Source organism: Trametes versicolor, assembly GCF_000271585.1.
Source record: "Trametes versicolor FP-101664 SS1 unplaced genomic scaffold TRAVEscaffold_15, whole genome shotgun sequence".
NCBI classification, from domain to species: domain Eukaryota; kingdom Fungi; phylum Basidiomycota; class Agaricomycetes; order Polyporales; family Polyporaceae; genus Trametes; species Trametes versicolor.
Genome location: NW_007360335.1, coordinates 485,659 through 497,093, shown reverse-complemented (window position 1 = coordinate 497,093; position 11,435 = coordinate 485,659). Strand labels below are relative to the sequence as shown.

The 11,435-nt window shown below is 58.9% G+C and overlaps 5 protein-coding genes across 5 annotated transcripts; all 5 read left to right on the top strand.

Moving 5' to 3' along the window:
• Window positions 1-443: 443 nt before the first annotated feature.
• TRAVEDRAFT_175736 (monooxygenase) lies at window positions 444-1,658 on the top strand (the record flags this gene model as incomplete). The annotated part of the gene is made up of 1 exon (XM_008046954.1): window positions 444-1,658. One exon carries the CDS (start codon window positions 444-446, stop codon window positions 1,656-1,658), a length of 1,215 nt encoding a protein of 404 aa, XP_008045145.1.
• A 794-nt stretch (window positions 1,659-2,452) lies between these two features.
• On the top strand, window positions 2,453-3,738 carry TRAVEDRAFT_156723 (FAD/NAD-P-binding domain-containing protein). The gene has a single exon (XM_008046953.1). The coding sequence runs from the start codon at window positions 2,460-2,462 to the stop codon at window positions 3,666-3,668; it is 1,209 nt and encodes a 402-aa protein (XP_008045144.1). The 5' UTR covers window positions 2,453-2,459; the 3' UTR covers window positions 3,669-3,738.
• Window positions 3,739-4,472: 734 nt separating this feature from the next.
• TRAVEDRAFT_75468 (FAD/NAD-P-binding domain-containing protein) lies at window positions 4,473-5,784 on the top strand. Its single transcript, XM_008046952.1, has one exon. It carries the CDS (start codon window positions 4,517-4,519, stop codon window positions 5,723-5,725), a length of 1,209 nt encoding a protein of 402 aa, XP_008045143.1. The 5' UTR covers window positions 4,473-4,516; the 3' UTR covers window positions 5,726-5,784.
• Window positions 5,785-8,019: 2,235 nt separating this feature from the next.
• TRAVEDRAFT_156714 (monooxygenase FAD-binding protein) lies at window positions 8,020-9,498 on the top strand. Its single transcript, XM_008046951.1, has one exon. It carries the CDS (start codon window positions 8,124-8,126, stop codon window positions 9,324-9,326), a length of 1,203 nt encoding a protein of 400 aa, XP_008045142.1. The 5' UTR covers window positions 8,020-8,123; the 3' UTR covers window positions 9,327-9,498.
• Window positions 9,499-9,792: 294 nt separating this feature from the next.
• Window positions 9,793-11,115, top strand: TRAVEDRAFT_67522 (Clavaminate synthase-like protein; the record flags this gene model as incomplete). Its single annotated transcript, XM_008046950.1, has 2 exons — window positions 9,793-10,496; window positions 10,554-11,115. Exons 1-2 carry the CDS (start codon window positions 9,817-9,819, stop codon window positions 11,113-11,115), a joined length of 1,242 nt encoding a protein of 413 aa, XP_008045141.1. The 5' UTR covers window positions 9,793-9,816.
• Window positions 11,116-11,435: the final 320 nt, after the last annotated feature.

The window sequence follows — 11,435 nt, the reverse complement described above, 5'->3', positions numbered from 1 at the left end:
TCGCGCAGACGCAGTAAGGGTCCGCAGGCAATTTGACGGGCCTCTCCGGCCACAACCGACGCAGTGATCAGCCCTCCGAGTCACTCTCACCAAGCTCTACACTTTGGTTCTCGATCACCGCCCTTCATCGATGTCTCCACTGCGCGGCGGTCCACAGTTCCTGAACGGCGTGAGAGAGTCGTGCAATATATCCGTATTCCTTCTTGATGGATGTGTCGCCCAGACAGAACTACGTCTCTGCGGCGAAGCAACTTTACCCCGCAGCTACGAATGCCATGTATCTACCAGCCATATGCCGTGCCGCGCTGGCGAGTCTGGCCGGCGGACATAATGGTCACCACTGCAACGACAAGGGCGTATAAGAATTCCAAAGTTCACTCCGGATTATCCTCATCAAGAAGCCTCTGTTTAGCGCATCGCGTTGCCTTGAAGCCTCAGACAACATGTTCACTGCATCCCACTCAGCCACCCCGACTCAGCCTCGCATCGCCATCGTCGGCGGGGGCCCGGCTGGCCTCGTCGTTCTCCTCACGCTGCACAAGCGTGGCATACCCGCAACGCTCTACGAGCGCGAGGCCTCCAGCGAGTCGCGCGCGCATCTCGGCGGGATGCTCGATCTCGAGTGGGAGTCCGGCCAGCTTGCGCTGCGCGAGAACGGCATGGAGGACTCCTTCCGCAAGTACGCCCGCCGCGACGCCCAGGAGTTCAGGGTCGGCGGCAAGGACGGCGTAGTCCTCTTGCACCACGACGACGCAAACCCGGACTCAGACGACCTGCGCCACGCTCGCCCCGAGATCGACCGTTACGTCCTGCGCGAGATCATGCTCAACGCGGTCCCGAAGGACTCCGTTAAGTGGGGCCACGCCCTCGCTGCCATCCGGCCGCTGGACAACGGCGAGCACGAGCTTACGTTCACGAACGGCTCGATTGTCGTTGCTGACATGGTCGTCGGCGCCGACGGCGGTAACTCGCGCATCCGCCCGCTCCTCTCCGCCGACGCGCCTCTCTACCACGGTATCACCGGCGCAGAGGTCTCCCTCGCACCGTCTGTTGCGGGCCTGTCCGATAACCGCGAGATCAGCGACGGCGTGGGCAAAGGGACGTGTTTCCTTGCCGAGGACGAGAAGCTCGTGGTCTTCCAGCGGAACGGGACTGGGCGCATCCGCTCCTACTTTCTCCACCGCAACGCGATCGACTGGTCCCTGCCGCGCGACGCGAAGGAGGCAAAGAAGGTGCTGGTTGGGATGTTCGCTGACTGGGCGCCGTGGATCCGCCGCTTCATCGAACAGGGCGACGAAGACGCGATCTACGTCCGGCCCCTCCTCGACCTCGTCGTCGGACATCGATGGGAGCACAAGGCGGGAGTGACCATCATCGGCGACGCGGCCCATCTGATGAGCCCGTTTGCCGGCGCGGGCGCGAATCTCGCGATGCAGGACGGTTTCGAGCTTGGAGTGGTGCTGGCAGACGCGGTGTCAAAGGGGCTGGCGCGAGAGGAGAGGGAGGCTGCAGTTGCGGCGTGGGAGGAAGAGATGTTCGTGAGGTCGGAGAAATACGCCGCGATTACCCTACGAAACCTGGAGTTGTTCTTCGGTTTGGGCACTCCCCACACCGCCATCAAAGCGTTCCAGGACGAGATAGCACAAGGTGGCATGTAATGTTTCCTGTAGTTTGACTCCGTAGTTTGACCAGCCACCGCTCTATCGTTACCGATACATTTGCGAGAATCCCGGAAACACTGGAGAAAAAAGTAGATTCAATAAGGATCCAGCGACTTGGACCTTAACGTCTATGGTCAGTAAGCATTTCTCTACGTGAAAGAGGTCGTGGACGGGACCATGGAAAGGACCAGGGAGATTTGAAGGTATGTGAACGTACGTAGTAAAAGGGTTCTCGACATGCACCCTGACCGCTCGGACACCGTGGACCCGCAGCTTGAACTTGGGTGCACCTCTGGCGTAGGCATCGCCGCTCTGCGCTGGCAGGCGCTGCGGCGCAGGCGTTCTCGCCGAAGGGATACGTCCTCACTATCATCGAGTGACCACAGTCCATCGCGGACATGGAGTTAATCTGCTAGACGGCCCCACTGTTTGAGAGGTGTGAGAGATTGCCGGTACATATTTGTATTGCTGGCTGGCCGTTGGTGTAGCGACATCCAGACAGGCCATAAGACACCTGTCAGAGCCTCTGCGGAATCAGCGCAAAGAACGGGAGTACTACTTACCCATGAAACACCCACAAAGTCTCAAAGAAGCGATGCTAATTATGTCGAACGTGCTATGAATGGCAGAGACAGATACGATCTCCGCCCTCATTCTAGCGACCGGCTCTCAGCTATGCGGCGCTGACGAGTTGCGCCGGCATGCGCGATCGACTGCGACGAGAGGTGATAACGCAGCCAATGTTCAAGGGTATCATACCTCAAAGCCCTCACCTCATCCTTAGAAACCCCAGATACCATGTCTGTCGAATCCAACCCCAAGTACCAACCCCGCATCGCGATCGTCGGCGGCGGGCCTGCTGGGCTCGTCGTTCTCCTCACCCTCACCAAGCGCGGCATCCCCGCTACGCTCTACGAGCGCGAGCTCGACAGCAACTCGCGCGCCCACCTCGGCGGCATGCTCGACCTCGAGTGGGACTCCGGCCAGCGCGCGCTCCGTGAGAACGGCATGGAGGACCTGTTCAGGAAGCACTCCCGTCGCGACGCGGAGGAGGGGCGAATCGGCGGCAAAGACGGGATCCCTCTCCTCCGCCGCAACGAGAATGTCGAGGAATCGCCCGATGGAGACCTGAGGCACGCGCGTCCAGAGATCGACCGCCGCGTCCTGCGCGAGATCCTGCTCGATGCCGTGCCCAAGGACACGATCAAGTGGGGCCACGCCCTCGTGTCCATCCGGCCGATCGAGGAAGGGCGGCACGAGCTCACGTTCGCGAACGGCGTGGTCACCGTGGCGGACTTCGTCGTCGGGGCCGACGGCGCGAATTCCCGTGTTCGCCCCCTTGTCTCCCCGGCCGTTCCCGTCTACCACGGGGTCAATGGCGCCGAGCTCTCGCTTCCCCCCGCCATCGTATCTCTCCCCGAGAACCACGAGATCAGCGCGGGCGTGGGCAAGGGCAGCTGCTACCTCGCGCAGGACCAGAAGAACCTCGCGTTCCAACGCAACGGCGACGGCCGCATCCGCGCGTACCTGTGGCACCGCAACACGCTCGACTGGGCTCTCCCGCGCGACCCGAAGGAGGCGAAGAGGGTCCTGCTCGAGATTTACTCTGGCTGGGCGCCGTGGATTCTCAGGTTCATCGAGCAGGCCGACGAAGACGCGATCTACCAGCGGCCCCTGTTCCATCTCCCCGTCGGCCACCGTTGGGAGCACAAGCCGGGGGTAACCGTCATTGGGGACGCTGCGCACCTGATGAGTCCCTTCGCAGGCGCGGGCGCGAACCTCGCGATGCAGGATGGCGTCGAGCTGGGGTTGATTCTTGCGGACGCGGTCGAGAAAGCTTTGGGGCAGGAGGAGCGGGAGGCTACGGTCGCTGCGTGGGAGGATGAGATGTTTGCGAGGGGAGAGAAGTTTGCTGCGCTCACTCTGAGGAACCTGGAGCTCATTTTTGGCCCGGGCGCTCCGCAATCTGTTGTCCAAGCCTTCCAGGAGGCTATAGTGCAAACGTGAGCATAGGACCCGCCTCATGTATCTACACTACGATGTCGAGAGATGTTTGCTGTGCTATATAACTTCTACGAACCTTGCAGGAAACGTTGGTATCGCTATCTTGAGAGACACCTCAAGTACTGGCAGTAAATGTCGTCGCGGCCATTCGCCATGCCTCGTATAATCATCCCGTGAATACCTTATGATCCGGGGAGCCTGAGGAGGCTGGTGGAGGGCGCGGACGCCATGGTATGTTGAGAAGTTGTTGAGAAATCTGAGAACGCAGGCGCCGGATCCATCTGTCGCGGTGGTAAGTGCACGCTTGTTGGTGGTATCCTCAACACTGTAACCCACCGATTGCTAGCCTAGATCGAATCATAGAAAGCTGAACGAGGACCAAGACAAGCATACGCGGCTCTCTGGCAATGGACATGGCCACTACACTGCGGTGACTGCGCAAGTTGATGGACGGCTTCGCCGGGGTAAACTCGGCGAAGTTCGGATATCTAGCCGGTGTATATGAAGCTTTGACGGCGAGCAGATTCGTAGCGCAGCGGCATGTCCAAATGAACAGAATGGACAACGCCTTAATTTGATGACGACTCTTCCCGGCAGAAGTACTTTCATCGTGACCACACACCGGCAACGCATGCGGCAGGTGTGTACACGAATCATACCATCAGTCCGGCACTCATACGCTGACGACCTCTCTCGGCAGGGATGGACCACATGGATTGGCCGCTTGGAGTACCTTGGAAGAAGTGCATTGCGGCAAGCGCGTTGGGTTAAATAATGGCATATGTCGAGCGGAACCACAACGCGCCGCGCTCTTCCAGCAGGTACTCTCCTATCCTGAACTTCCAACCCCCATGGCTGCTACATCGACAGCTCGAGCTCTCTCTCGCATTGCAATCATAGGCGGAGGACCTGGTGGACTGGCCCTCCACCTCACCCTCGCCAAGCGCGGTATCCCCGCCACGATCTATGAGCGCGAGGCCGACAACCACTCGCGCGCGCATATGGGCGGCATGCTGGATCTCGAATGGGCGACTGGCCAGCGCGCGCTGCGCGAGAACGGCATGGAGGACGTCTTCAAGAAGTACTCCCGCCGCGACGCCCAGGAGATGCGCATCGCAGGCAAAGACGGCATCATCCTCCAGAAGCGCGAGGATCCCGCCTCTGAGGAGGGCGATCTGGAGAACGAGCGCCCCGAGATCGATCGCCGTGTCCTCCGCGAGATCCTCCTCGACGCCGTGCCCAAGGACTCGGTCAAATGGGACCACGCCCTCACCTCCATTCGGCCCCTCGACAACGGCGAGCACGAGCTCACGTTTGCGAACGGCTCTGTTGTCGTCACCGACCTGGTCGTCGGCGCCGATGGCGCCAACTCTCGCGTCCGCCCCCTGCTGTCCTCCGCTGTACCCCTCTATCACGGCATCACGGGCGCGGAGCTCTCGCTCGCCCCCTCCGTTGTCGCTCTCCCCGAGAACCGCGATATCAACGACGCCATCGGCAAGGGCACCTGCGGCGTCCTCGAAGACGAGAAGGTGATCACCTTCCAGCGAAACGGAGACGGCCGCATCCGGGCCTACATGTGGTTCCGGGGCGACGCCAACTGGAAGCTACCCAGCGACCCGAAGGAGGCGAAGAAGGCCATGCTCGACGTCTACGCGGACTGGGCGCCGTGGATCCGCAAGTTCATTGAGCAGGCGGACGAGAGCGCCATCTACCTCCGGCCGCTGTACCACCTCCCCGTTGGGCACCGCTGGGACCACAAAGCCGGCGTCACGCTGATTGGAGACGCTGCGCATCTCATGAGCCCGTACGCGGGCGCCGGCGCGAACCTGGCCATGGGAGACGGGTTGGATCTGGGCCTCGTCATTGCTGATGCGGTTTCGAAGGGTTTGGGGAGTGAGGAGAGGGAGACGGCGATTGCGGCGTGGGAGGAGAAGATGTTCGAGTCGGCAGGCCAGTTCGCGTTCATCTCGAAGAAGAGTCTCGAGCTCTCCTTCGGGCCAGGTACACCTCACTCGGCCGTCAAAGGCTTTGCAAAGTATCTGGAGCAACCCAAGAAGTAGCGTATGGTCACTATCGTACCTTCATGCAACTGATAGCTCCTTGGCAATACATATCATCGTGGTGGATGTTCTTCTTTCAGTGATTACTCGAGAGCGTCAAGCCTAATTGTAAGCAGCAAATACTATTACGCATCTGACCAAAATTGTGAATACAACGCGCCGCGAGCCATACGAGGGACATAAACCGCGCCCGCGCCCTACGTAGGTACCTGCAAACACCAGCAGCTCATCCAATACAAACAGAGCGCGGCAACCCAGCAGCTTGCCGCAGCCGCGCGCATCCGTCCGGAGGACCTACGCAGATATTGCTGGTTTCACGGCGCTTGTCGCGGGGCGCGTCGCGCGGATTTCGCGCCGCGCGCCCGTCTGGAGGGTGTCGACGCGGATCGTCGATATCTCGCTCAATACTCCATGAAATTTACTATTCCTTTCAGATTCGGACTCTCCTCATCAACGCGGAGGGCACGGTACAAAAATCAACGGTTGAGTAAAGGCCTCCTCGGGCACCTCCCCCAAAGCAGAACCAGCACAATGGGCGACATCGTCCCTTGCTCTCGCTGGAATGCACTTTTACAGAGGCTAACGATGTATATGGAGGGCATGAAGGTGGTTTGGTCATGATCATCGGGATGTACGCGAGCATCTGTCAATCTGGTTTGAGGGGGTGAACAGGCATAGTATTGCTCCTACATTTTGGGGCATCTATATCTCCTGTATAGTCTCCTATGTATCGTCCCTACCTGGACGTCCCATTCGCGACGTCAGCGCCGATATTAACAGGTGCAGCAGAGCAGTGTGAGCGCCACGTCATCGCACACGAGCAGACCTTGTTGTGTGTATTCAAAATCCCCGTAACGCCGAGAAAGTCTTTATTAAGAGTTAGCACTATCACTATTGAGCCTGGAATCATGTATCTGTGTGAATGAGTAAGTACGAACCTCATCTAGAGGATGTAGCTGAGCTCGGCCTGGCAGGGCAGAACGGACGACCATGCTACTACTATTACCCCTTCGTGTACTTCATTTGTTTAACATCAGTGCCCTTTGTACAGTGTCATGGAACCTATCGCACAGAATTTCAGCTATATTGAACGGAATTCTGGCGGGTAATCTCAGTTCTGCTTTTGGGGAGGTGCCCGAGGAGGCCTTCACCTAACCTTCGTATTTCGCGCTGATTCTTGTACCGTGCCCTCCGCGTCGATAAGGAGAGTCCGAATCTGAAAGGAATAGTAAATTTCATGGAGTATTGAGCGAGATATCGACGATCCGCGTCGACACCCTCCAGACGGGCGCGCGGCGCGAAATTCGCGCGTCAGGCCCCGCGACAAGCGCCGTGAAACCAGCAATAATCTACCAAGCCCCGGCCGCGTCTCCTGTCCTCAGCGCGTCTGCGCCAAAGGTCCGGCTGCGCGTAAGCGCTTCGGGATAGCGTTATAGATGCACTGAAACGCTCGAGAGTCACCGCGCGCTGCATGGTGCAGCGAGCGCAGACACGAAGGACCGGCTCGTGCCGGATGGTGTAGCGCGGCGTGCACACACGACACACCGGTCCGTGTGCTCCTCCGCCCTATGCGTACGCTAGTGAGTCTACCTGTTGAATGTGATGAGGGCGGGCTCAGCGTGCCCGTGACAACCTGAAAGAGGAGACACGCATACTTCCTACGGAGCCTGGAGGTGTGGATCGGCTTGGCAGACTTGCGATGGCTCCATGGCGGGTCCGACTGTCCGGCAGCCTGAGGTTTGAGCTTGGTGCCTTGTCTATCGGATGTACGCCACATGCCTTCTGCTCTCAATTAGGATGTCTAGATGCACTACCTCTGCATTCAATAGGAGTGGTTCCTGCACGTATTCTGATAGTCATGCTATTGTGGACATTCCGTGGAGTGCAGATCTAGCGTCCTTTTCACAGGCTCTCATTAATGCGAATAGGAGTTCTGAATTGTTTTACTCACAGACGAAGGGACCATGGTAGACGGGGCTAGATTATACCTAGCAGCGACCAGCTCTCCGAGTCACTCGCCGCCCGACGGTCCCGAAAAACTGTGGGAGTCCCTTGTCAAGAAAGACGTCGCTTGCTAATCGACGTGAGGTCTAGACAGAACTGCGCTTGTACGATTGTAAGCTTCTGGAATCAAGAAGTACAGTAAAACTCCAGAAGTACTCACGTTATCCTGATTCGGCGAAGTGACTCTACCGCGCCTGCTACGAACGGTACAAATGCCCACCGCACAAGAACTGACATACATCGTCGGGCTCATCTATCGGTTATGCCGAGCTGGTAGTTTCGCCGATGGGCGCGGACACTGCGCCTTGAGAACGATAAAAAGACATCGAGGTCCACGCGTACGCCGCAAGACAGCCACTGTCCACCCCATCTCGCTCGCTCAGGCTTATAGACCATGTCGTCCATATCCACTTCTCAGCCCCGCATCGCCATCATCGGCGGCGGACCTGCTGGGCTCGTCGTTCTCCTCACCCTCACCAAGCGCGGCATCCCTGCCACGCTCTACGAGCGCGAGCTCGACAGCGAATCGCGCGCCCACCTCGGCGGCATGCTCGACCTCGAGTGGGACTCCGGCCAGCGCGCGTTCCGCGAGAACGGAATGGAGGACGTTTTCAGGAAGCATTCGCGTCGCGACGCGGAAGAAACGCGAATCTGCGGGAAGGACGGTGTTCCCCTCTTCCACAACGAGGGAAAGGCTGTCGACCCGCTCGACAGTGATCTGCGGCACGCGCGCCCTGAGATCGACCGCCGCGTCCTCCGCGAGGTCCTGCTCGACGCCGTGCCCGACGACGCCGTCAAGTGGGGCCACGCACTGGCATCCATCGGGCCGCTTGAGGGGGGACAGCATGAGCTCACGTTCGCGAACGGCGTGGTGACCATCGCGGACGTCGTCGTCGGTGCGGACGGTGCGCACTCCCGCGTCCGCCCTCTGGTCTCTCCCGCGGTCCCTATCTACCACGGGGTCACTGGAGCAGAGCTCTCGCTCCCGCCCGCCGTCGCGTCTCTCCCGGAGAATCGCGACATTAGCTCGGGCGTCGGCAAAGGCAGCTGCTACGTCGCGCAGGGCGAGAAGATGTTGGGTTTCCAGCTCAACGGCGACGGACGCATTCGCGCCTACGCGTGGCACCGCAACACGCTCGACTGGGCCCTCCCGCACGACCCGAAGGAGGCGAAGAAGGTTCTCCTCGACATCTACCCGGACTGGGCGCCGTGGATCCGCAAGTTCATAGAGGAGGCCAACGAGGACGCTATCTACCCGCGCCCTCTCTTCCATCTACCCGTCGGCCATCGCTGGGAGCACAAGCCGGGAGTTACTGTCATCGGCGATGCGGCTCACCTGATGAGTCCTTTCGCCGGCGCCGGCGCGAACCTCGCGATGCGGGACGGGGTCGAGTTGGGGCTGGTTCTGGCGGACGCGGTGGCAAAGGGCCTAAGGCGAGAGGAGAGGGAGGCCGCGATTGCAGCGTGGGAAGAGGAGATGTTCGCCAGGGGGGAAAGGTTTGCTGCCCTTACTTTGGCGAACCTGGAAACTATCCTGGGCCCGGACGCTCCGCAATCTATCGTTCAAGCTTTTCAGCATGCCATAGCTCAGACGTAGAGTAACCAAGTCCATCGTCTCTATGACACTGCCGCAGAGTCGTCTTGAAGTGATTGAAGTCCTGAGATTATGTCCTGTCCCCATCAAATTGTTACATATGATTCAAGTTCCAACTGCGCCGGCGAGATCGAGACGTACCAAGGACAACGCTACCAACGAGAGCCGTTCATACCAACCCCTCATGATCAGGATTCAGTGTTTGCAAAACGGTGCGCTTTCCCCCGCTGCAAGCTTAAGGCACCTGCACTATTTTTATTGGTGAGTATGTCGCGCAAGGACACGCAGTGGCTTTGCAGTATGTTTACGTGTGACGTACGTGCCGTCATAGTATGTACGATCCGATATAGTAGTATGTTTTCCTCGTGATTACTATGGCGGAGTTGTCAACGTCGGGAGTCAGCGCTCAGCCACCGTCACTCCCCGAGATTGCAAATTCTACATACCGCACTTCCGCAACCAACCCCTTCCTGTCGACACCGCTGTGCCCACAATGTTTGCGAAATACCTCGCCGCGGGCTCGGGGTTCACGGTAGTATCACGACACTGGCAGGCTTCCCGGCGCCATTTTTCCTCCCTCCGCCCACGTGGGAATGATGGGTTGATCTACAACGGCCACTCCTATCCTTTCCCCTGGCTCCGCGACGCTTGCCAATGCCCCTCTTGTCTACATCCATCGACATTGCAGAAGCTACACAGGACCTCGGATGTGCCGTTGGTCGTGAAGCCCAGGGATGGCGGGGTGCGCGTATCCGACGACGGCGTGCACGTCACCTGGGACTCTGGCCACCAATCTCTTTACCCTGCCGAGTTCCTCAAACACTACGCATCGTGCGAAACGACCCACGCCTTTCACCGCGACGTCGACAAGGTCGAATGGGACGCTGAACATCTCAAATCCGCCCGAGACCTCTTCCTGCCGTATGAAGCGCTCGCCACGCCCTCCGATCTCCTCGCAGCGATCACCCAATTGACGCGGTATGGGCTCTTGTTTGTGTCCGCTGTGCCGAACGAGCGGACGTCAAACGAAGAATGCGAGCTTCGCAATCTTGGCCAGCGCTTCGGCGAGTTGCGAACCACGTTCTACGGTGAAACTTGGGATGTGAAGAACGTCAAGAATAGTCGCAATATCGCCTATACGAACGTTGACCTGGGTTTACACATGGACCTACTGTAAGTTTTGGTGTAGCTTGAAACTGCTCATGCGATTGCATCGCTGACCCTGCGTAGTTACTTTCAGCATCCGCCCCGCTTCCAGATTCTCCACTGCCTCCGTAATCGTGTCGATGGGGGCAAGTCTATCTTTGTCGACGCAGCACACGTGGCGTCGAAGCTGCGAGCCGAAGATACCGCTGCGTTCGATATCCTGGCATCTACCCCGGTGGCATTTCATTATATCAACGACGGCCACCATCTTCACTACTCGCACCCGACCATTCAGCTCTCACGCTTCCCGGGAGATGCCTCGGTTGAGTTCGTCAATTACTCCCCGCCTTTCCAGGCACCCCTCTCGCTCCAGACGCCCTCCGCCTTCTACCCTGCCCTCAAGCGGTTCGCGTCCATGCTAGACGACCCTACTGTGCAGTACGAGCATCTACTCCGCGAAGGCGACGCGGTCCTGTTCGACAACCGCCGCGTCTTGCACTCCCGAACGGCATTCCGAGAACGGGAGGGCGAAAACAGCGCCGATGGTGATGCCAATCGGTGGTTAAAGGGATGCTATCTCGAGGCGGACGCTGTTCTAGACCGCGGGCGTGTGCTGCGCGAGCAGCTGGAGAAGGACTCGCAATAACCATCGTGTCAGAGCAGGTAAGAAGATTGAGCACTTGCACGACCAATCTAACTATAGTCTTCGCCGGTCTGACAGTGGCCCACTAGAATTGTGCTACAATGTACGTTGAGGTACTGCGCAATGCGCGTACGCAATAGAAACGCCATTACTCGAACAGGGTCTCCGCGATGTGCCTCTCGTATTCTTACAAGATAGCGCATGCACTCTCCCGCAGATTCTATTACGCATCCGAACGGCAACGGCGGAACCCCGTTTCCCGCCGAAGTCAGCATCGAGGGTGCAGATGCCTGCATCGCGGGATGCCGACTATACCGCCCGTC

Coding starts and splice junctions, on each gene's coding strand:
- TRAVEDRAFT_156714 (XM_008046951.1), top strand. CDS start 8,124: ATGTCGTCCATATCCACTTCTCAGCCCCGCATCGCCATCATCGGCGGC.
- TRAVEDRAFT_156723 (XM_008046953.1), top strand. CDS start 2,460: ATGTCTGTCGAATCCAACCCCAAGTACCAACCCCGCATCGCGATCGTC.
- TRAVEDRAFT_75468 (XM_008046952.1), top strand. CDS start 4,517: ATGGCTGCTACATCGACAGCTCGAGCTCTCTCTCGCATTGCAATCATA.